Raw genomic sequence first — 25,810 nt, forward strand, 5'->3', positions numbered from 1 at the left:
GATCATACCTCGTCAATATCTCTCCATTGTGCCTGTGAGAAAAAGCTGATAAAGACAGAGATAAAGAGAGAACAACTGTGATAACAAAAAATCTGATGAGAGAGAAAATGGTAAAGAAGAGAGGCAGATAAATTGTGGGAGGGAAATGTGATACATTTTCAAAAGGAAAGTGAGATAGAGTGTGTGTGTGGGGGGGGGAGTGAGGGTGAGAGACTGTGAGAAAGGTTGAGGTAGGCAGCAGGATGCGAACAAAACAATATCAGCAGAATAATTCCCTGACCTCACCTGACACAAACACACCCATACACACACAAGCAGAAACAGCTGCAAATACCCCCCCACTATGTACAGTCACAGATACATAGAACACCTGATGGGACACAGGCCATGTTTTAGGTCAGAGGTATATTTCACCATACTAAGTTAACTGGCTAATTCTCTTAATTCTAGCTTAGTTTTTATTTATTTTTTCAGATTTTTTTTCCAGTCTTCAATACTTTAGTGTTAATAATTATTTGGTGGCTCCAATGTTTTTTTGTTGAATGTGCAATGTAGAGAACAGCCGGACAGTTGGGAGGAGGGAAGATGAGGAGGCAGGTTTTGACTTTAAAGATAGTGATGGAGATTTTGAACCTACTGCTTCTCAAGAACATGGTTTTCAATTTAACGTGCTGAGAAAGGACCCGTCTGTTTCACAGTAATTTCACAATACACTTTCAAACCAATAATTTTATAAAAACCATTACCGCAATGAATTATGATACAGATTATTACAACTCCCCTTTGATTTCGTTTTTCAAACGTGGACATACATCACACTGCAAATCGACAGCATATAAATCTTATTTTAAATGTGATAGATTAGCCACAGTGGCTAATTGTGTGCTAACACACACTCATCAGTCATTCAAAAACTGGCTTTTAATGGGAGCAACCAAGAAAGGAATCCATCACTTTTTTCAAATGGCCTCCCTCTGCTACCTACCAGGAGGTTTGGGTTACTCTCAGGAATTTGTTAGAGTTGCATAATTATTTATTTCAAAATATGTTAGTTCTCCTTAATTGAAGAACTATTTACTTGTGTCATTCTGAAAACTCTTAAGAAAATGATCGGACACTTAGATTTTGTAAAGCATGAGAAAACACTTTAAGTTGTATTATCTACTAAACACTAAGATTATGTAAATCTAGTGATTTACAAATTGTATGTGTTTAAAAACAGTACTACAGCAGCTCTGTAGTTAAAAAAGTTAGGATGAAGAGGAAGACACAACCGCTGATCTTTTAAAGACCTTATCATTTACCTCTTTTTATTATTTGATCATAGTTGAAAGATATCTTTAATATCAGCAGGCACGGATCACATCACATTTATAATGACAGCGGTTATATGTAAATCATCAAGGCATATTCGGCTCTTACAATCCGAATATGCCTTTAGTTTAGTTCTGTGGTGGATACTGCCCTCTCTCCCATCATTTGTAATGGATAGTTTCTATTTTTAAATGCTGTCTCGTGTCCTCTCCCTCTCTGTTGGGGATGACCTTCCTGTTCTAAATATAGAAAAGGAGACACCTCTATCTGACGGAGGAAACTGCACAGTATAAGAAACCTTAGTTCTTTGAAGTGTATTTCCATTCATTTACAGTAAGAAACTCAATGTTGAAACCACACGTGTGCACACACAGATACACAAACTGCAATCTGCACACTTAGAATATAAAGACTATCAACGAGGTCCAAAGATTTTTCTGACACATTTGCTCCCTCTATCTAACATCTTTATTTTAATTAAACTTTAACACAATGTTAAACAAATATTAAATATTAAAGCTCTGAATCACATGGTTCAAAAAGGAGGAATGATGTATTCCTATATAACTACATGTGGGAATGTTTATAAAAGTCATTGTAATATTGCTAATTAAATATAGTAAACTGGCCCTGTGTGTCAGAGTGAAGAATAATGCCAACCAAGATGTTCAATGTGTTTATAATATCTTCTAGAAATAAAACATATAGTTTGTTTTTCTAGAAATAAAACATATAGTTTGTTTTTCTAGAAATAAAACATATAGTTTGTTAAACAGTCAAACTTTCTAATACAGTAGGATACTTTTACAGTTATGGTCTCTTTGGAGGAATGTTGTTGTTGAGAAGATGAAATTGTTCCAGCTTTGGTTGTAAATTTCATTTAATTTCAAACCTTTATTTATCCAGGTTGTATCCCATTGAGATCATTGATCTCTTTTTCAAGGGAGACCTGCTCAAGTAGGTTCCACATGAAACATAAAAACATAAACAGAACAACAAAAAGGACATCATACAGCATCATTACAGGGATTACAATTTACATAACTATCCACATGAACAGGTACCAACAGCATCCGATTGAAAATGAACCTGACACTTTGGCTTTAAGGTTAAAAAGTCAAATGACTCCCTCTGGAATGCAGTAATGTTATAAGAAATTGGGTTATTAAAGTGATGTGCTGTTCCCTGCAATGTGAACCTAATGCTGAACAACAATAAATGTATCATCTCTTTTGATTCCTCTCTCTCTCTCTCTCTCCAGGTGGTCCCGTCCCTCTCAGGTAAACGGCGCTCTGGAGTTTTATTCCCTCTTCCTGTCACCTGACGGTTCAGAGCCTGTGCTCGTCTATAACAGCTCAGAACTTTTTGAAGACCACACCCTGCGCGACCTTACCCCTGGAACAGCTTACACCATCACTCTTGCTGTGAGTCCCTTTTTCATCTGTTTCATTTGAAAGGTGAAATTCATATATTAAAGCATTTTTGTGTGTGTGTGTTCATGTCAGGCCTGCACAGGAGGTGGATGTATATTAAGCCCCCCCAGCCAGGCTCAGACTGAGGAGAGCACCCCAGAGAACGTTCCTGCTCCGCTGCTCACACCTCTGTCCCCACATGCACTCAACGTCAGCTGGACACCCCCTGATACACCAAATGGTGAGAGGAAACCCACTAAATCAACACAAACAGAGAGAATTTCCAATATATATATATATATATATATATATAAATAAACATTTATCAGCATTAACCTTCAGAACAATTAATTTTCTTTACTAAACACATCCAAAATCATATACATATGAACATGTTTTTATTATAAATTGAATCTAGATACAGACAAGTGATCTTAAACAGGTGAGCGATAAAACATGCAATAAAGGAGAAAAATGTAACTGACTCATGATTAGGAAACTTAAAGCTCAGCTGTTAATCTAAATACACAGTGTCAGTATTTACAAGACCCCAGAAATGATAAGATAAAGAGACCTCTACCATTGCCAGTTATACCGTACGTGTGACATAGAAACAGGGGAACGTTTTGCTTTGAGTGAGGGGGAATCACATGGGTGTTCAAGATTGAGATAAAACAGTAAGACAAAAAAAAACCTGATAGATAAACCATAAAGAGAGGGCATAGAGGACTCAGAGAGAACAGGGACAGAAACAGAGACGGGGGAGAGAACACACACATTTGAGGCTGAGACTAACGGAGAGCGGGAGTGAGAGGCCAGTGCTTCACCGAGCTCCTTTAAGTGGATGGAAAGTGCTCCCTTTTGACTGAATAGAGAACTGCAGGCTGGAAGCACATAGACTCACGGTGACTGCCTTCCTCTATCAGTGTTTTCTATTCTTCTTACCTCCATCTAATGCACTTGCATACAGTTTGAATTCATTGCACAGACTTTGACAGGATGCACTTGATGTATATTGGACGTGAATTTGAAATCTGACGAATGCTTTGGAACATCTAGATTAAAAAAAGTAAACATTTTCTGTGAGCAAATGTTTTAGTCTAAAGGGACTCAAAGTTACAATACATATTGATTATTAGAATTAATTCATCACTTCATATTTACTTAAATCTAGTAATGTGTTTCATAAAAAAAGTGCTCAATTTGTAAACCTTAAAATATTTAAAATAGTCTTAACTAGCAAACATGTAATACTTCAGTGTGCCATGTCTCATGTGCTTACATTGTTAAAACAATCTATACGTTTTATGTATTGTGAAAACATATGATGAACAAATGTAGCTTTTAATAGTCTAGTATGCAATTGTTTATCTTCCCTGTAAACATTAATGAGGACATTTGAGTAGAAAATGAAAGCAAAGCACTAAAAAACACAATTTAAAATCACTTTCAAAAGGCAATAAAACATGGGGACCCCTTACAGTATACCTTACTGGTTAAATCTGGACTCAGCAGTGGTTGACCTGCAAAGTTCCCAGTTGGATTCAGTCTGGGGCCGATGTTGCATTTCTCTCGGCCTCTTTTCCTGTCATCAATCTACTGTCACTAATGAAGGTCCAACATTTCCAAAAATAACTTTAAAAAGGCCTTGAAACACATTAAAAGTCACAGATAAAGTATATACATGGGAGTAAATATTACCAAAATGAATTAGAAGTACTTCAGTTAAATTAATCTAAAAATAAATAAAATGCAGTTTCTTTTTACAAATAGTACAAATATGAATTAAAAAGGACTATATTAACACATGCAGAACGTGTGAACCTAATTGAATTGAGTGATGTGAACCAACTGAGGATATCAAACACCATTTCACAGTCTCTAACATACAACGCACCGCCACATATTATCAAATATTACTGCCATGCTCGTTAAAGTATACGTAATTCTATGATGCATGTGTGTGTAATGTGAATCGTGTGTGTTTTACGCTTAATGCCACATAAGTGCATTTCGCACCATAAACCATGTGATGTGTGTGCATATTAGCCTGGATAAATTACTTAAAGCTTTTCTCATCTGATGACAGAAATTTACAACAAGGAGACACTTAATCATGATTACCCGATTATCTCATGCTTAAAAAGCTTTAATTTTTGCTTAAAGGAGGGCTCAGCGCCGTTTTTTTTTCATTCATTTACTCATTTTTTCACAAATGCGCAGCAACAATGACGATGATGATGGTGATGGGTTCCAGAGGAGTGAGATTCTGTCTCTCTCTCCCCCCTTCTCCCCAATTCCGCAGGGATTTGTGGGGGATAATCCTCTCGGGGATTAGGTCGGGGCAACACGCAGACAAAGAGGGGAAATAAGCCTGTTATGCATTCGCTGCTTCATTTCCCAACCTGTCTTTATTACAACCTATACTGATATGGGCTTATTCACACACACAAGCACACAGGCACGTCCGCACACATACACACGCACACACTCTCACACGCAGGTGATTGGCCACATTAAGAGCTCCCCAGATGTAGTTGGCGTCCGTGGGGTTTTTGTGTCTTCATTTCCCTGATAGGTGTGTATATCTGTATTGAGCAATAATAAAACCCACACATGATTAAAGCAGAATAGACTCTTAGTTCTTAGCACTGATCTTTTGAGCCCCCTGTATGCATTTTTATTAAGGAAAAGCACATTTGGCACCGTGCTGTTTCATTTTTTTCATTAGGTGGATGTAATGTAATGTAATTATTGTGCCTGTGTATATATGTGTGTATGGACATGTGAGTTTCCATCTTAGTGTGTGTGTGTGTATCATTGTGTGCCTGTAGGGAGGGCTCACCTATTTGCACCCACATTTCAGTGTGCGTGTTCGCTCCAGTTCTACTGTCCTTTAGAGGGTCTTTATCCTCGTAACGCCTATGGTTACATTTGTCGTTTCATTGCTGTTTCCATCATTGGATCACTCTAGGACACATTGACTGGCAGGTCTGGAGCCCCTAAGTCAGTTTCAATTTGCATTGTAATCCAATGACCCAGACTGCATCCCAACATAGAAAAGCTCATTTCGCATATCCTGGACACAGTCCCAAAATGTATGAGTGACCAATGGCAACAGTGCGTGAATAAAAACAAATACATTCTCATAACAAATTGTGTACCAAACTTTAAGACATAGAGACAAAGGGTTGTCTTGTCAAGTATTTAATAAAAATAGATACAACAAATTGGGACATTTTTCTTCAAATGTTTTGTTTTATTGGTCGTTTTCATCCGGGTTATCGTGTTTGTTGACTGATGTGTTTCAGGGCAGGAAATGAATGCAACATAATGGTTATTTTTACAATGTGAAGAGAGAGATGCTCGTGTAGAGTTAACTTCTTTTGAGACAATAAACCCTAAAACCTGTTGGCAGTCACCCAGTAACGCTCTAGTGGGACAGGAGAAAGGTTTGTCATTTTATGTTTGATTCCATATATTTTATTTTTATAATCAGACACCTTCTTTTGACAGGCATTATAACCAGTTATGGTCTCTGGCGGGATGGACGGCTCATTCTGAACTCCAGTTCCTCCCAGAGGTTCTTGGTGGTGGAGGGCCTCTCTCCGTGGAGCCGACATGTCCTCCGGCTGCAGGCCTGCACAGCGCGGGGCTGTGGCAAGGGGCCGATGGTCAGTAAACTTCTTTAAAGTAAACACTTATTAATTCATTTGATAAACTGTTAGATACATATTGGATATATTGGAAGATAGGTATGCTTTAAAAGTAGGGTTGCAAAATGCCGGGAATTTTCAAAGATGGAAACTTTCCATGGGAATTAACGGGAATTTATGGGAATAAACTGGGAATTTTCTAAATTGAAGGTTGGCTCTTCATAGGGAACTTAAATATAGTTGGGGAAAGTATATTTTAGCATAATCTTGACTAAAACAAACAGATGCCATTCAAGTACACTTGAATATCCATGCCATAGCACACGGCTTACTGCATGGCTATTGAGACCACACCCCCTACAGGCACTGTGCATTCCTCCATCACATGCACAAATTAGTAATATTTAACTCAACATTCCTGTTTTCGTTCTTCAATGAAACAAATAATTGTTCAATAAAATAATTAAAACTTGTTCTGTTATACTTAAAAAAAAAAAAAAGAATTAAAATTAAAAAAATCTGTTGAAATGTCATGTTTTTTGTTTAATTTTACATCGAATATTTCCAAAATTCCCCAGCTTAACTTCCCATGGAAACTTTCCGGAAATTTACCGGATACTTTCCGCCCCTTTGCAACCCTATTTAAAAGTCATTGCTGTGGCTTTTCTGCATAATGACCTTTGAGTAATCCGGAAGTGTTGGTAACAATCCTTAACATTTGTGAAAAACCTCTTATTTTATTCTTAACTTTGGAGCTCACTTTTCAGTGTCTTGCTGCATAGTATTTTTTCCACTTGAACTGTAGTCGTTGCTACTTAAAACACACGTAAAACTTTACTTCTCTATTTCACATTTTCCTTGAAACCCAGCAGCTTTCACAGCATTTGGAGCAGCAACAGTTAAAGCTCCATTAAATCCTCTATTGGCTGAATCATATTATAACTACTGGTGAAAAAACCCAGCCAAAACTGATATTTTTATGATGCATATTATCCCTGTAACTAGCCAACACACAGAAACATGGGCAGACATATGGGAATGCCGACTCAGGCATTTACCAAAGTGTATGTGTGTTGTGTGTCTGTGTGTGTGCGTGTCACTGAGCGTCATAAAGGTGATCGATTCTCCCGGCTCAATAACGAGGTTGGCGTGGCGGCGGTGACATTTGGTAGCAAATGCCACTCCAGGCTCAACGATGTCTCTGACGACAGGCCATATTTTGGGGCATTTTTCCAATACGGACGCCATATTTAGTCAAACATCAGTAGAACAGCTGACACCACAGAACAGGGGGACAGGAGAATGGGAAGGGGAGGGGTAAGAGCAGGATAAAGGGAGACAAGGAGAGGAAAGAAGTCAAGGGAAGGAGGGAGTTTAGGGATAACAAAGTGAAACGATGAGGAGAAAATGGTCAGTGCAAAGTAAGAAGATGAGGTGAAAGGAGACGATACAGAGAGCAGCAGAGGCGGGGATAACAAGAAGAAATGAGTCTGAAGAATCGATTGTTGAGACGGTTGAAAAAAAAGAGGAGCAGTGTGGATTGAGAGAAAAGATAATATGATTGTGGCAGAAGAAAAAGAAGAAAGGGGGATTACTAAAAGTGCTTAAAATACTACAAACAGTAGTAATGTGGGCCAGATGTGATGTGATGACCCATATCGAATAGGGACAGATTCCATTTAGCAGTTAGATGGATGAGGTTAAATACTGTGTATAGTTCATAGATGCACTTGCTACAAGTCTGCTTTTGTGCTTATGGAACTACGTTTATATATTTATTCCCTTTAAATCAGGTGGAGATACGTACATTACAGACAGCCCCAGAAGGCCCCATACTGCTTGAACTGACCAATCAGAGCTCTCGATCCCTCCGAGCCCGCTGGACAGCCCCACCTAGACCGAATGGGAACCTCAGCTACAAACTGTACTACAAAAGCAAAGGTAACGTATACAGCCATGCTCTCATTCTCTAAATCACATACAGTACATATTTACCAGGCGACAGATATTCAGAGTAATATATTCTGCATTTTCAAATTCGACTGCATTTATCACACATTTGCTATTTACAACACAAATGTAGATTATGCCTTTTTAGGAAAGCTTCAATTGTTCATTAAACCCACTACATTTTCTGTGTGGCTGCACTACAATTCTAGCTATGCATTATACACATTGCTGTTGAGCTTTCCTCTAAAAATTAAAACTTTAATCGTATTATTTGAAGGAAATTGCTGCATGGGTTAAAATCCTCAAAATGTTCTGGTAGTTGTATAACCTGTTGGGCATGACTGCTTGTTGCCCCTTCTCCTTTGCCCACGTGGTCAGCTGCAGGGTCTTCAGGAACCGCCATTCCTCCATGTTTCAAACATCTCCTGGTGGTGGAATATGGATATACCTGCAACCTCCAAAATTACTCAAAAGCTGCTCTCTCCGCCTCCTCTGCCATTTCCTTTGTCTCCTTCATCTTTCCCCCTAGCACCCTTGCATCCCTCCTCAGCTGTTTGTCTTTCAGCCTCAGGATCTAACCTCCAGTGGGAAGATGGTGCTCCATCCAGCGTCTCTGCACTTCCATAAACACTCCTCACCAACAATGCCGACTTAGACTGAAAGTCAGACATGAAATGGGGAAGTGAAGGAAGGAGTAATAAAACCAGAGTGGTGTAGAAAAGACATGTTTACTTCTTATTGACAGTGACTTGAGGGTAGAGATGAGATAAGATCCAAGAGCAAAGCAGTGGTATGAAGATGGAAGGAAGATCATATTGGTATACAGAGAGAGGAGAGATGAGAAGCTTCCATAGATGTATTAAAAAAGACTTGCAGTAAAAACAATACCTGAAGAACAACAAATCAGCGGACGAGACTTAACAAAACAAAAAAATTAGACATGGAAAGAAAGGGGGAAGAAGAAAATTGAACAAGATGAGAACAGGAGTATGGGGAAAACAGCAGAACACACAATCATCCATTAACTCACACATATTCACCAGGTCTCTCTCTCTCTCCTCTCAGACACACACACACACACACACACACACACACACACACACACACACACACACACACACACACACACACACACACACACACACACACACACACACACACACACACACACACACACACACACACACACACACACACATTCGGGGACTTTGATCTGCTCCTCACAGAGGAAGAGTCAGATTGAAATGAGTGGAGAGAAAGATAGAAGAGGTGTGGAAGAAAAAAGATGGTGTTTCGCTCTAGTTACCCACAACCCCTTGACTACACACTGCCTTCATCAGTTCACACAAAACTGATATGCGAGTGTGTGTCCATCTAAATATATGGGATAGGCTTACGTATTGTAATTTTCAGATCTTTCTGCTTTGACTATCCTTGCATAACCTCAATATGGAGACCCCTCTGTTTTGATCACTCTCAGTTAATCTCAGTCAGTATTCCCCTCTCTTGAACTCTCACACATTCTCCTCCTTTTTCCCCGTGTTGTTGAATGTATCTTTTATGAATCACCCTTTTTTCTGGTAATGACTGTAATCAATAAATGTGCCAGAGATTAACGACTCAATAGATATAAATACTGTGTTTGGACTAAGACCTTACATGTCTTCCTTTTTGTGACTGGGCTTCTCTTAGATGGTGATGGTGTGGTGGATGGGAGCACAGTGGCTGACAGCTGGTTGTCTGTGACTGATCTACAGCCGTACACTAACTACAGCTTCTGGATCAGAGGTTGTAACACACAGGGTTGTGTTGAGAGCCTGCCACTCAATGTTACTACAACCCCAGCAGGTAGAAATGCCAACACTCAAACACTGTACATTAAAGGTGAACAGCACCTGACTACACCTTACATACTGGATTTCTGTACGCAGACTTTTGATCAGAATCATACTTAGACAATTGTTTAACAGTGAGATTATGGCCTCCAATTTAAGGCCTTTTGTCATCCATCTAATTGTGTATGATCTGATTTAAATAGCTGTATTGTAGCTTTGTTTCTAACTCTACAGACAAGCCATAAACCATTGTCACATGTTTATCTTATTAATCTAAATTTGATTGCTGTTGTTACGAGCTGGAAAGATTAGTTTTATATCTTTGCTATGCAGCAAAAGAAAAATGTATTCAATGAGTAGCGGTGGCAAACACAATCACACACTCCCACACACATTGACACAGTGACTTTAGTTAATGATCCGAACACATATTTTAGAATTACATCGTGTGTGTGTCTGTGTGCGTTTGTAATTGTGTAGAATAGAGGCTGATTTCGCATACTGATAAATGTCAAAGCTGATCAGAGCATTCTGGAGATATGGTAAGCAGGCAGCAACACACACACCTATAGACACACATTTTATCAGTTAAGGTTATGTTATCAACAGTGTTGAATACACACTCATGTCTCAGTCAACAAAAGACAGACTTCGGAAAGTTCTACTGTTCAAGTTCAAAACAAAGGCATAAGAAAGTATAAATTTTAAATACCAGACGTTTCCTCTCTTTCAATCTCTCTTTCTACCTCTGTGCCTCTGGCATCTCTTTAGACTTCTTTAAGGCAAACTGTCTTGATGCATCCTTGTTCCATGAAAGAACAGAGAGAAGATAGTGGAGCAAGAGACAGAAGAGCAGAGGAGGAGGAGAGCAGAGAGAGAGAAGTGAACATAAAAGTGCATAGTTTAAAACGATTAGTGACACCTCTGATATTGTACCTGCTAACACCGCATGAGAGAGACACAGGCTCACCAACTGTGTGTGTCTTTGTGATGTATGTGTTTTGTTCGCGCGTGTGTATGTGTGCGTGCATGCGCCTGTGTGTCAGTGAGGAATCAACGTGTGTTTCAAGAATTACACACACGCTCAGGGAATGACAATTTAGCTGATCTACAAAAGGGTCTTATTATAAAAAGGTAGAAACTGGAAAATGGGCTTTTAATAATTTATTTTAAACTATACATCTATCTTATTCATACAATGATGTATGAAATCCTGTTAGAGCAGTACAATTGTATATATTAAGCAGATCCTATACAGAAATAATTAAACATCATCAATCATTATGAATGCTCAAATATTTCTACTGTTTTAGATCTACTTGTTGCTGGCACTTTAAAGGAGTACAGTCAATCTATGTTATAATATAATATATATTACACTGTTGAGAAACTGAGAGTAAACAAAGACAGAACTTACTTATAAACCCCAAAATACTGGACAATGCAGGCAACAAATGAAGCCTAGTCTTGCGCCACTTTTGTTTCAATGTTTCTGTTTCCAAAGCTATCCTTCTCTGAACAGATTGATGGGTCAATAACTCTTTAAACCCAACAACTTACACACAAATATACACAAATGCATCTGTTGAATGTGGGCCTTTTAACAAAAACAAAAATGCACAAAGACTGACTGAGAGACACGCATGCACACACACTTTGTTGGAAAATAGAGTGTTTGTGTCATGTTTTTATTTAAAAGTGTGTTTCTGTGTATACACTTCGATGCTCAATGTGATTTGTAATTTAAGTTGGTGAACCACTACTAATATCATATCGAACACTTGTTCAAAGAGCATTGTGAGGCTGTATCCACATGCTTGATGTGTGTGTATGTGTCTTCAGAGTAAGATGTCTTCAGCAATCAGTCTTGTTGTAGTGGATGCATAGTGTGTGTTTGATTGAAGGGTCACTTTATACATCGGAGGGCCTACTCTTATTTCCCACGGTCAACACTACAGCCACTCTCATTTTCTCCTTCTATTTGTTGTCCTTATCTCTTTCTTTTTCTGTCTTTTCTCACATCTTCTCTGTCTCTGATAAGAGCATGGATATCGTACTGAATCAGGATGTTTTTACGGATTTTCCAACACTAGCACTTTGCTATCAGTGTCAGCTGGAAAGGAGGGGCGCTGTTGAGAGAGCGGGGGTCAAACAGCTGTGTGTGTTTGTGAGTGTGTGTGTATATCTGAGAGAGTAGAAAAGAGAGAGAGCCATGTTGAAGTGGTTGTATACGCCCAAATCTGGCTGCTCTTTGTGGCACTTTAAGCTTCCTTTAGAGTAACTTTTATTTTATTTTGCGGTTGTTTGTTTGGCATCGCTTCTTTCCATTTTCGATAAAAGCAGAGAGATTTATAGATGGAGAGCAGGTAGGATGCAGATGATCAATGAGAAGTATATCAATATAAAAGTGGTACCTTCTATAATCTACTTTCCTTGGGATTTGTTGTATACTTCAACGGTTCTCATTCAATCTCTCCATCCCCCTTTCATTTTCCTTCGTCCATTCTTCATTACCTGTTCCTACTTTCTTTGTTTCCTTCACCATCCCGTCTCTCTCTTTCTCTTAAAGCCCCAGATGGGTTGTCGCCTCCCAGTTTGACCCATGCAACTAGTTCCAGCCTGAATGTTTCCTGGTCCGCTCCTGCCCACTCCAACGCACCGGGCCCACTCCGTTACAGCCTGCAAATGAGGACATCCCCTCAGAGGCCTGGTGTAAGGTGAGAGAGAGAGAGTAAGATGTATTTAGACGCTAAACAAGTGGATACATTTGGACACAGTTGTCCACAGCACATGCCAGTGGTGTGAGACAGAGGCATGCGATAATAAATGGCACTAAGAGAATGACAGACACATACAGCACTCTCAGATATGTATCGCATATATACGCACCTTAAAAAATGTGTACACACTCATATGCATACACATGTACATATAAAGGGCTACATTATACAGCACATCTGAATATGTCACATCAACATGACAGACCATCAGAAACACAGAGAGGAATTGAGCATGAGACACGGGGGGTAGAGTCAAAAAGACACAAGAAAATCAAAGAGCAGGGCAGAGAGAGGTAGAGAAAATGTGATAGAATAAAAAGAGAGAGCGGGTGTGCATCTGATATGTATTCATTACATGCTTCCTGACAACAAATTGCAATTTAATCCAAGAAGAGGAGGCTCTCATTCTGTGGTAATAAATAAATGACTAGCTACATGTATTATATATCAGACAGCCATGCCCTCCTCCTCCTCTGCTATGGAAATCTCATTGTTCCCTGATTTATTCATTCATTCATCCCTTCTATCCATCTGATGCTAAATGGTCAACGGTCCCTCATTTATGACAATATTCTTTTATTTTGTCCCAGATTCCTTTGTAGGGTTATAGATAAGGGTTCAGGTATGAATATAATAAAAGCTGTACAAATACTTGACATGTTTCCAATTAAATGACTGTTAAATTACCTTAGGAAACTTGTCCATTGACACTTTGATAACATTACATCTGAAGTACAATTCATTTAGAAATACACATTAGAGCACACCAAACAGAAACAACATACGTGGAAAGTGATATGATTGAGATGTATTAGTCTTTAACACTTTCAGAAAAAAAACTGCGATATAGAGTTGCCACAAAATCTTCGGTAAAAAAAACGTTTGATAATGAATATAAATTAACCACTTTGTTATTCATATCTGTGCTATATTTATTCACTACCTTTGCATCTCGGACCAAAATTCCTTCACAATCCACCCTTAAATGGTCACTGCATGTACACTATGATTCGCTAAAACCAAAAAAAGGGTTTCTCCATGTTATCAGCAAAAGTACAGGTCTGTTCTATATTTTAATGTTGTGTAACAAAAACATGCAGTGTTAAATGTCTGGCTAGCAAATGTCATTGTAACCATGAACTGTAGAAATGACATTAGCTGACCAACACATCCTGGGGAGCTGTCCAGCGCTGAACCTACATAATTAGGGATTCAAGAGCAAAAACAAGACATGAGGGTTAAAGTTTAAATATAAATGTAGAAATTAAGGCAGTAACAAATATTTGTGCTCAGGACAAAGGGTATCCATAGCAATGGTAAACTACACTTTGCTAAGTTCAGTCAGACAACTCACGTGTTCTTAATATGTTAATATCACTCCACAGATTTACAAAGAACATTGAGTGATGATTAGATAACTATCCCCTGAGCCTACAGGTGGAAGCTGGGGAGGTGGTGGGGCAGGCAAGCAGCAGCAACATGAAACACAGCAGGAACATGAACGTAGCAATAGCAAGTGAACACAGCAGTAGCAGCATAGCGAGGCAGAGGCAGGAAGACCTGGCAGCTTAAATACAGCGGCATGTTTAGGAGAATGTGTTTGGTTGGTTGTAAGACTAGGGACGAGGTGCGTCACATGTTAATGTATCATTGGTGCTCGAGTTGACTGCCTGAACTAGCTCGCAGGCTTCGCCCCATTAGTGGTGAAAATGTGTTTTCAATAACATTTTTGTCGTCACAGTGTCAAGTCTTGCTAGGGATTCACCTCAACTGCTTGGATTCACATACAAAAATAAACCCTTTTCTTGACAGTAATAATACAAATGATTGATTGACTAATTAATTGAGACGTATTTTTCAGCAAATGTATGTTTCTCTCCTTTGACTCTTAGGCTTGTGGAAAACGCAACAGACACCTTTTCCTACCATGTAGAGGGCCTCTCACCGTTCACCCAGTACGTGTTCAGAGTTGTGGTCTCACACACTCATGGGCAGACAGTCGGCCCCTGGGCCACCCTGCGCACCGCTGAGGACAGTAAGTAGACTTACAGACACAAGTGCACATAAGAAAAACCTTATTCTCAGAGGCATGCATTTGTTTCAATGCACACATGCTCAAGAGACATTTTAAATAACTATAAAAAAGAGGAACTAACTTGTTGGTGGTCGTATAAACACTCAGCACTGCTGTTATATAGAGTACCTGTTGCCATTGTTTTTTTCACAATGAATTGTGCGGCCTGGGTACTTGTGTCAGCCAAGTTTTGCAAGTGACTGGCTGGCAGGTGGCTGGCAACAGCTGGTTATTAGTTGGCCTCTGCCGTCAGTTGGCTGTTTGTGTGCTGAGTCAAAGTTAAAGTCCGGGTTTTCCAACAGATCTCCTGATTTTAGGTGATGATCTGAACAATAGGCTTGCACATTAAACATATGGCCTTGGAAAAGCAGGGCCTCTGCCCAGGCTCTCTTTTATTCTCTGAAAGTCTCCAGGGTTTTATTTCATAAAAGTGTATTACTTCCTTGCTGTTGGAGGTGGTCAATCAATTAGAGAAAATTAGGAAGAAAGACAGAGACCGAACTTATTAAAAATGAAATTTAGGGAGAAGCAAGTTAGAGTGAAACACGCTGACAGTGAGATTTGCATACTCTAAGGTGTGTGTCTGTGTGTGAGTGACCTAGCCAGTGTCATTGTGGGCTAATTGCTGTAATAGAATCATATTAGCCACTGGAACAGCCTCCTCAGTGCAAAGTTATAAATTAATTAGTACCACGCTATTATCACATACATTATCATTAAGCAGCTGAGATTTGCATACATAGGATACATGTGCATGTATACACACAGAAATGTGTATGTTCACATGTATGCGCGGTGTATGCTATACATAAACACATTCACATGGACACAACACCGATGCATGCACACACAAATGCAGACACACAATTGCAGACATTTAGGATACGTAAAATTATAGCCCATATGCTTTTCTCATTGCTATTCAGAATTGATTTCCCTCCAGCAAACACGCACAGAGATACACACACACATACACACTCCTTCTCAAACATACTGAGCTTTTGTGTAACACATTCGTTCATGTTTTTAACCATCATAGATAAGTTGGGCAGTTTACGCTTGTGAGTTTTCATGCGAGACTGAAAGGTGCGTGAATCTACAGCCCTCTCTCTCTCTGTGTGTGTGTGTGTGTGTGTGTGTGTGTGTGTGTGTGTGTGTGTGTGTGTGTGTGTGTGTGTGTGTGTGTGTGTGTGTGTGTGTGTGTGTGTGTGTGTGTGTGTGTGTGTGTGTGTGTGTGTGTGTGTGTGTGTGTGTGTGTGTGTGTGTGTGTGTGTGTGTGTGTGTGTGTGTGTGTGTGTGTGTGTGTGTGTGTGTGTGTGTGTGTGTGTGTGTGTGTGTGTGTGTGGACAGACAGTAATAGATGTGTCCATTCGGTCACACTGTGCCCCATCGTTCAAACCTCCATCCCTCTCTCTGCCTCTCTCAGGCCCCCTCACACACACACATACACAGACACACTGAGAACATGTGTCATACACACACACCGCCTTGTCGTCCGTATCAATCACACACCTCCTCATGCTCACAAGCAATAACACATAATCATGAAGTTTCATGCAGACGAGGCTCATCACTAAAGCACGTACACACCCTCTGAGGCTGAGACAGTTTAAATTGTAAAGAAAAAAACATACGAACACTTTACCTTTTATGCTGCCGACTTCCATCTCTGTTTATATGGAATATACGTTTAAACAAATCTACAAAATAAGACATAACCGCGCATCTATAAGCATAATCTGTTTCTGATTCTGTTAAATCAATCATTCTAATAGACGTAGAGTACATAATACTACATGCGTCTTTTTTATGATTATGATTATTTATTTTTACATAATAAGAGAATACATGATAGGTGCGGAAGCTTTTAATCAGAAGGGATTTAAAACCATGACAGGAGAAAGCTAAGTGCGGCCCGATTGGGTTTTGCATTGATGTGTAATTTGTCGCCATAAACCCACCCTCTCTTCATCGTGGCAGTGATAGGAAAGGAACAGATGCATTCCTCTCCTAATCTTCTCTCCCACATGCTTGAAAAATATTAACTGTAGAAAGCATTTTACTCTTTGTATTCAGTATAATAGCATTTATCGTATGACCAACAAACACACATTCATTCAAGTTACATGTAGGTAGATATTAATATGCATTTTTGGAATTCGGTGCTTAGGAATTGTCCCCTTTTGGAGTTCCCATAAACCTGATCTGTTGTAGTTGTAAGATTGCCACTTTGTTACTAAACTGTTAATAATATATGGCTTGTTGACATGGACCTTTATTAACAATATGGATTTGAGTATATGTTCACCTCATTAATTTGATCCCTTCTCGCTTTTATGGCTGTTTTTATTTTTATATATATGTTTTATTTCCTCTGTCTTTCTACTTTTGTCTGACCTCTTCCTTTTTCCTTCTTTCGCCAACTCTTTGTGCTCAAACATGAAAGACAGTGCAGGTTTTAGCTCTTGTATTTGACGGACCAGCCCTTAAGAATTTACAAGTGATAGAAGTGATGAGAGATCGAGGAGAGAATATTGAAAAGAAACAATATAAGAAATGGAGAGAAAAAATGGTCTGAAAAGAGAAATGGAGGGGGCAAAAAGGTAAAATGAGGAATTGTGGAAAAGACAGGAAGAGAAGAAAAGAAAAAGGCTAATGACAGAACAGAGAAAGAGGGAGACCCACGCTTCCTCCTTTCCTTTTTATCATTCCATTAAAGTTTTATATCCATCTTTTTAATGTAATTTGGTCCCTATGAATTCCTGCTGCTGCAGAACAGACAGACGGCTCCTGTGAACATAAACTCTAGCCGTGTTGGACAGCTCCCTTTCCTCTGTCTACTCCCATGTTCACACAGGCCCAGTGATCTAAGAGTGTGTGTGTGTGTGTGTGTGTGTGTGTGTGTGTGTGTGTGTGTGTGTGTGTGTGTGTGTGTGTGTGTGTGTGTGTGTGTGTGTGTGTGTGTGTGTGTGTGTGTGTGTGGTGTGTGTGTGTGTGTGTGTGTGTGTGTGTGTGTGTGTGTGTGTGTGTGTGTGTGTGTGTGTGTGTGTGTGTGTGTGTGTGTGTGTGTGTGTGTGTGTGTGTGTGTGTGTGTGTGTGTGTGTGTGTGTGTGTGTGTGTGTGTGTGTGTGTGTGTGTGACTTGTGTTATGGGAGTATGAATAAAGCGCCATTTTTGACAAAATGATCTTAGCAGTCTAGAAAGTGTGTGTGTGCGAGAGAGAGAACATTAAAGAAGCACTGTTTTACTTCATTTAATTTAAAGCAGAAAGTGTGAGAAAGAAGACGTGTGAAAGAGAAAAAAAAAAGAAATTAGGGTAGAGGTAATGACAGGACACAAAGAGTCCCTGTTATTTAATGATTGAGTGACTGCATTAATAAAATCGTAATAATCCTACCTTTTCTCCCAGAATTCAGTTAGTGTTCCCAATGAAATGTGGAAGTAATGTTAACACAATCCCATTGCTATTTTGCATATCAAGAGATAACTTGAATATTTTAAGTACAGTTTTATATTCTCATTGTATGTACCTATATTTGCACATTGCTCTTTTAAATATACTGTAAGAACCAATATAAAAATAAACATGTCTGGTAATTCCTCACCAGTCACATATCTTCCGTAATATTTTGAGAATGTCTTTACTCAGGTTCCCTTATAAATCTAACCCACACCAACATATTTCAACATTTTATTTTGAAAGCCATATTATACTGTGAACTTTATTTTTTCTTTCTGGAGTACATAAATACATCAGAAGGTTATCTGGAATTAAGTAAATCACTCAAAGTAGTCAGTGTCTGAGAAGGGTATTGAATATTTTGAGTGATTGATGTTTCAGCTATTGTGATGGTCGTAGTTACTTAAAGGCTAATGTACTTCTCATATGTACTCAGGATGTTATGGATACAAATCAAGCTCATGACCTTGGTCATGCATCATCCTCTTTCTGAATGCCTTTTCAGCGTCTCCTAAAGCAGCCATGATATTAAATAATCTGCAGAAAAAGTAAAGATATGAAATGCAATGTAAATTCCCGCCGTATTACTTGTCACGTTTTGACACCGCGTCGTAAGCATCTTGATTACACTAAAGCTCAGCGTTTGTCCTCATTATGACTCCGAGGAGCCTCGACTCACCTTCAAAATCCCAGTCACCCACATACACACATGCCCACAAACACATGCACACACAGGGCCCTGTGCGGGGCTAAAAATAATACCCTTCCTTTTCCCGTCACATGGATACTCACAGATGTACACACTTACATCTAAACAGGCTCTTACATACAAACATAAGCCCACAAATATGTACAAAAAGCTACGTAACATGTAGACAAATCCACATGCAGACAAACACACACACACACACACCCATGGACACACACTCCTTCCTCCCTCCCCCTCTCCCAGCCCTTGTCAGTTGATTGTGTTATTACTATGCTAACCAAATCCTTATAAATGTGATTTAAGGCTTGGCGGCCCCGCACTCCTGTTTTAGCCTTCTGCTACTGTGTTTTACTGGAGAGAGGAGGAGTAACAGTGGGAGGTGTGGAGGGAGGAAAATGGGAGAGGGTAAGGAAGAGATAAAGGCATAAGGAATGAAGACAAAACACAAAGGGGGGAGAGAATAAGTCAGTGGGAGACAATGGAAAAGAAGAGGAACTGGAAAAGGGAGGATGAGTTGAGCGGGACAGAGAGGAAGAGGGAAAAGGAGTTAAGGAGTCAGGAAACCATAGAAAGAGAGCGGTTGCTACGCATTCCCTCAACACTCGTTCCCTTCTATCCAGAGAGCAGTAAAGCGTCAGTAAAAAAAAAAAAAGGGAAAAAGCATCACCTGCATCTTAAATGAAAATTTCAATTGAAAAACTTAACAGCCCTTCAAATTGCAGAATTTTACACGCGCCAGTAAAGCCTAAATAACACTCAACACTTAGATGGAGAGGGGGAGGGGAGGAGAGCAGGAACGAGGGAGGAATCGAGGGGTGACAACAGCGGTTATTTTGGGTGGTTGACGGGGGCTGGATGAAGGTGACTTGATTATGTTTCTGCAATTTAGGATTTTCCTCCGCAGTCTTCTTTTTTTGGATCTCTTACCTGTGTGTTTTTTTTACGTCTGTTGGAAGAGACATATTCTGATCAGACAGACACAAGGAAATAAAGTTAGATAAACATTAGGAGGCTGAATTTCTAATTAATTTGACAAACACGTAAAAAGGCTCCTCAGCCGTCGCAAAGCGGGCAGAAAGCAGTGAGGCGCGCAGACAGGCCGGCAGATAGGCACATGGACAGACGGGGAGACGGGCTCCTTGGTTATTCGTGGGGTTCAGTGGACCTTTGGTGGTAATTGAATCAGTGTGAGTGCTGAGTAGAGCTAGCATAAAAACCTGTTAACCCAAAAGGTCAACTCTCTGCATTGTTTATTTAGCAGGGAGACCAGAAAGGGAGAGAGCGAAAGAGGGAAAGAGACCGCCACACAAAGCACGAGTAACAGAGAGAGAGACAGGAGAAAATGAAAGAGGTGGTGGGGGAAAGGGAAGGGTCAGAGAAAGGAAGAGAAGAAGGAAAAGACAAGACAGGTGGAGAGATGTATAGAAAGAAAGATGGGTTGTCATTTTTATACTGCTGTTTATTTGTGTGGGAGATAGAAAAATGTGTGTGTGTTTGTGAGTGTGCATGGCTGACCCGCTGGGATTTTAATGTACTGTATTTTTTAATATTTGTGTAATTTTTCTAATTTTTGTATCTTTAATATCTTTTTATGCATGCTTCTTAGTTAACATTAAGCTGTCGTTGGCTCTTTTCTGCTGTAGCAATGTACATGTCCCCTCTGTGGGACTAGTAAAGGTATTCTGATTCTCTGATTCAGATTTTCTTTTGATTTGCCTCTCTCTGTGTCTGACTCAATAGTTTGTTAGTTTTAGCACACATGGTCAAACTCCATAACAGTCTTTTGTTACATAGCCTTAGTGATCAGTTAAAAGACAGTGGCTTTTTCAATCATTAGGGTCCATCTGTAAATCCACCAACAAGATTTTCAGAAAGATTTCGACTTTGAAAAAAGTTTACCTGCTTTCTTTAGTTTTTGAGCATTTTAAAACAGCTTAATATACCAGTAAACTTAGACTATTTAAAAGCATTATACTTAGATACATTTAAAACTTTTAGGAGTGGATCATCCTGGTCCAAAAACGGAATGTTAGTTGGCCTCTAAGGCTGTATGAAGTACGGCCTTTCAGTTTGTAGTTGCAAAATACACCCATTCTTACACAACCGCTGTATGTGCACGCTAGTGACATACACATTCACATCCTCGCACACTTTATCTCTCACACAATCATGCATGCATACTCTCAACCGCTCGTCTTGTTTCACCCTCTCTATGTCTCTCTCTTACACACACACACATACACACACGCACCGCCATCTGGGAAAGCCGTTAGCGGTTAGCGGTAGCACTTAGCGACGCAGCACGCTCCCTCAGTCCGCTCAGTCACCTTGATCTGCTTGCCCTTCACACAGCACCATTACTGCTATACTGCATCACTGTGGGTGTGGGCATGTGAGTGTGTGTGTCAGGAAGAGTGTGTGTCTACGTATACCGACATGCATCTGTGTGTGTCCATTATAGAGCAGTACAGTGGGATGTAAATGCCGGGGGAGGAGGGGGAAAGGGGCATTACCTTCAAATGAGGTACCGTGGAGTGAAATATCACTCACTGACTAGTCTTGTGTAGGTTCTTATCCGTGCATGGACATGTAGAAATCGTATGACTATGTGTGTGTTCCTTTGGGCTTCTGATGTACATCTATGTTGGTCTTGACACTAGTGAGGATCACTTCAGCTTCTGAATATAAGAATTGAAGGCACAGCTGTGTTTCTGCTGAACAATGTCTTGTTATACATTTGCAACCAATTTTTGTTTCCTGAGTTAAGCAATTGCCATAAGTTCTTCTCAAAATCAAAAATTATTCCATCTAACTTAAAAAGTATATGACTGACCTGCACATCACCTCCGGAATCCTCTGCTGGAGGATGCACAGACTCACATTCAAACAGTCACGGGTAAAGCATAAATCCATAAATACAATCTTGGTTTGCTCAGGGGTAGAAATTGAGAGCGAAAGAGTTTCCATGTTAATCCCTTGGATAGGGATGGCAAAATCACTCTTTGTCCTTCTGATGTCATTCTTGATGTTACTTGTCAAATAATGCTTTAGAATAAATCCCCCTTCAATTTTTTCTCTCAATCTCTTATTAGCACACACAAAGAATATATTTATCGCCTGTCTTTTTTTCTATTCCTTATGGCGTCCCTTTATCCATTTATTTTTCTTTGCCTCCTAGGTCCAGGACCGGTGGACCCTCCAGCTGTTTCTGAGCTCCATCCCCGAAGTGCAATAGTAACCTGGGTTCCTCCCTCCCAACCAAATGGCATGATCACCAATTACACCTTGTACCTTTACCCGAGCTTCATCTCTTCTTTAGATTTCAAACCCAGCTCAGTCTCCAGCACCAGCACGACCCTCAGCTCCACATCAGGTCTTAACCAGAGCCTATTGCCCAGCACTGAGGCTGCACATCTCAACTCAAGTCATGACATAATTTCAACATCCGTTCCTACCACCCCAGACTCAAGACCTGTCTCCATGTCCACCATCAACACAGGCAGTAATAACAGCTCAAGCACCATCCAAGGCACAAGAACAAAACTGATCCCTAACCCTTTCTCTAGCATGAGGCCTGGTATCACAGAGGAAAACCAAATCGAGTCCACTGGTGTAAGCAATACAAGCCAAGGCCCAACTTCCATCTCCTTCCACCCAATTCAACCCAATACAGCCACTGAAAACCAAAGCTCCAGTGTTTCACTCTCACACCCTGAACCCAATGCCACCAGCTCTGAAAATATTCTAAAACAAGACTCATTCCAAAGCCCTATTTCCAGTTTATATAGTGCAGGATCAGATTCAAGTTCATCCCTTCTGTCAGTCATTGTTCCCGGGAACACCACCAGCTACACTTTCCTCGACCTGCTGCCATACCAGACCTACCGCCTCCAGGTACAATACATAAGAAATATACAAAGGTAGAACACGATAGGAGATGAACAGTGTAATATATTTAACATTAGATTATGCAATTATGAAAAAAACATTTAAATACAATAATAATGTTAAAATGAAACACATGTCAGTCTGTATTCGTCTCTTATTATGCTATGGTGAATTTAAATTCAATAATAAAAATGTTAGGCAAGGCAAGGCAAGTTAAATATATAGCACCTTTCAGCACGCGACAATTCAAAGTGCTTTACAAAATAAAATAAAAGACGTTTAAGAATAAATACAGCAGAAACACATTATATAATGGCATTTTACAACAGGCATTTAAAAAGCAAAGATAATAAATGAAACACAACACTTATACAATACATGAATAATATACAATACTAATTATAAAAGTCATGTGTTTCCGGTCACAGATGGCACTGAATTTCCTTATTCACAGAACTCTTGATTTTCCTTGTTTCCACTCGAATATGTATGGTAGCATGCCAGTGATGGTTTCCCAATTATAATTAATCATGTGCTATCATTTGGAGATGTATTAACTGCAAAGAAACATCTAGCAATATAAGTACAAAACTAAAACTGTAATATGTATATTACAATTTACTGTTGCAGTACATCAGATATTTCAACATTATTATCCAACATCTAGGTGGAGGCGTGCAGCAGTGTGGGTTGTTCAGTGTCTGAGATGTCTCAGGAATTTCGTACCCTCCCAGCTCCACCTGAAGGGGTTCCTGCGCCTCACCTTTACTCAGACACCCCCACCTCTGTTCTTTTGTCCTGGGGAGCACCGGAGTCGAACAATGGACCATTAGAGCGGTGAGATATGATCACATACATACCGCTTCAACCCCTCTATGATCTTTTTATTTATATTACATTGTGCTGGGCATAGGTGGCTGATTGAGCGAAGAGTTGCTGGGACCAAACAAGTCTCCACGGTGGGCCATCTCCCACCGGACCCTCCACCTCTGTCATTCCTGGACTCTTCTTCAGCTCTCAGTCCCTGGACCAGCTACCAGTATCGACTTGTGCTCCACAATCAGGCTGGCAATACCACCGGTAGGATCATAATAATGTCCATAAGTTGCTTTTTAGATTGCCTTTGGCCAGCTTCACAAAATGTACAGTTTTGTGTGAAACTTGAGGATTAATACTACCAGCGTTTGTTGTTTCACAGCAGGCTCTTCAACCACATTCTGTTTAATTCTTGCAGGGCCTTGGGTCAATATCACCACCAGACCTTCTCGTCCAGCCGGACTCAATCCACCAAGAGTGAAGGTTTTGGGGCCACAGTCACTTCAGGTATGGGCAGCTTTTTTTAAGCTGACTTCTCTCCAGTTCATAAAAACCTCCTGGTTTTGGCATGGCCACAATAGATTTGATCTATTCTTGATCAGCTGAACCAAAATAATGTAATCCATGTCCACCATGTTGCTATAGTTAATAATCACAATATCACTTGTTGTTTCAGGAGCTCTGTTTGAGCTTTTAGAATTGAAAACATGTCTTAGAGTAAAAATACAACGAAAGAATATAACACAACTTCAGTCACTCAGAGTAGAAAAGACAAAGCAATGTCATTCTGATTCCTCTGTCTTTCCTTCTTGGGATTTAATGAGAAAGAAAAACATTCAACTCAAGGTCCCCTTCAGAAAATAGGATGGGCTGTGACCCTGTCTGAGGAAGCTTCCTTCCTGTCGGCCATTTTGAAGGAGGGGCCACAGTTAAGTTCCACCACTGGCTAATCCCACATCAAGGCCCATCAATGAAAGCCACTGAAACAATATTGTATGCATGCACACACAGATATGCACACACACACATGCACTCATAGCCCTGCACTAATGCTAACTGCAGAAAAATGCTAATGCCTGTCATCATTTCAGAACCGCCCCTGTCATCTCTGCAGCAGCACAGCTTTAGGGGTCATAGGTCCGAGAAGAAAAGTGTTCCTTCCTGGTTGTTGCTAATTGGACAGACAGGCAGGCTGCTTCCTGGTTACCAATTGACCTTGACAACACAGACAGGATTTTTGAGTATCTCCCTTCATTCTCTAAATGGTATCTTTTTTATATCACTTCTTGCTCATAGGGGTATTCACTTTATTTTTTTACTATTTCTACCTTGTTTTTGATTTATTTTTACTACACATAGCGGTAAAAAGGCGGATGACGCAGACACTGCACAGAGGTTTGGTATAAAATCATATACAGTATCTGAAAAGGTCAGCAGTTTAACATAAGGCTTCTTCTTTGTTCTTTGTTCTTCTTGATTCTTTATTTAGGGTTTTAATAAGTTATTATTGCAGAAACAACTATTCTTACAGGGGTCCGCATATAGATTGTTTCTACCATCTAAGAGTATTTCAGTTTCTCACTTATTCTATCTCTGCCAATGTAGTTATGCCTTTGCTGATAGCTACCTAGTTAGCAGTGACGTGCGGTGAGGTTCATGGCTGGTGAGGCACTGACTCACTGAGTCAGATTTACAAATATTATATTTTGACCTTAATCGAAATATTCGGTTATTTTCAAAAGCTTTTTTAGTCTGATGCTTCGATTCATTTTAAACAGACCGTTCAACAAAAGGATACCCAAAATCTAAATATTGGATTGTTCTTTCATTTTCATTACAGTTGTGGTCTTACCTTGACTTGAAGATGAAGTCCATGCTATCCTTCTGGACAACAATCTCTATTACTTTTTTGTAAA

At 39.8% G+C, this 25,810-nt stretch overlaps 1 protein-coding gene across 1 annotated transcript in view; it reads left to right on the plus strand.

The window, feature by feature from the left end:
- ush2a (Usher syndrome 2A (autosomal recessive, mild)) overlaps nt 1-25,810 on the plus strand; it is a 184,516-nt gene that overhangs the window by 80,190 nt on the left and 78,516 nt on the right. Inside the window, 11 exon segments of the mRNA XM_034116183.1 lie at nt 2,576-2,738; nt 2,820-2,967; nt 6,243-6,400; nt 8,176-8,323; nt 10,025-10,180; nt 12,737-12,884; nt 14,840-14,982; nt 22,369-23,084; nt 23,746-23,915; nt 23,992-24,158; nt 24,313-24,401. Of these exon segments, the coding sequence (XP_033972074.1) occupies nt 2,576-2,738; nt 2,820-2,967; nt 6,243-6,400; nt 8,176-8,323; nt 10,025-10,180; nt 12,737-12,884; nt 14,840-14,982; nt 22,369-23,084; nt 23,746-23,915; nt 23,992-24,158; nt 24,313-24,401 (2,206 nt within the window).

This window comes from Trematomus bernacchii, unplaced genomic scaffold (genome assembly GCF_902827165.1).
Source record: "Trematomus bernacchii unplaced genomic scaffold, fTreBer1.1, whole genome shotgun sequence".
NCBI lineage: Eukaryota > Metazoa > Chordata > Actinopteri > Perciformes > Nototheniidae > Trematomus > Trematomus bernacchii.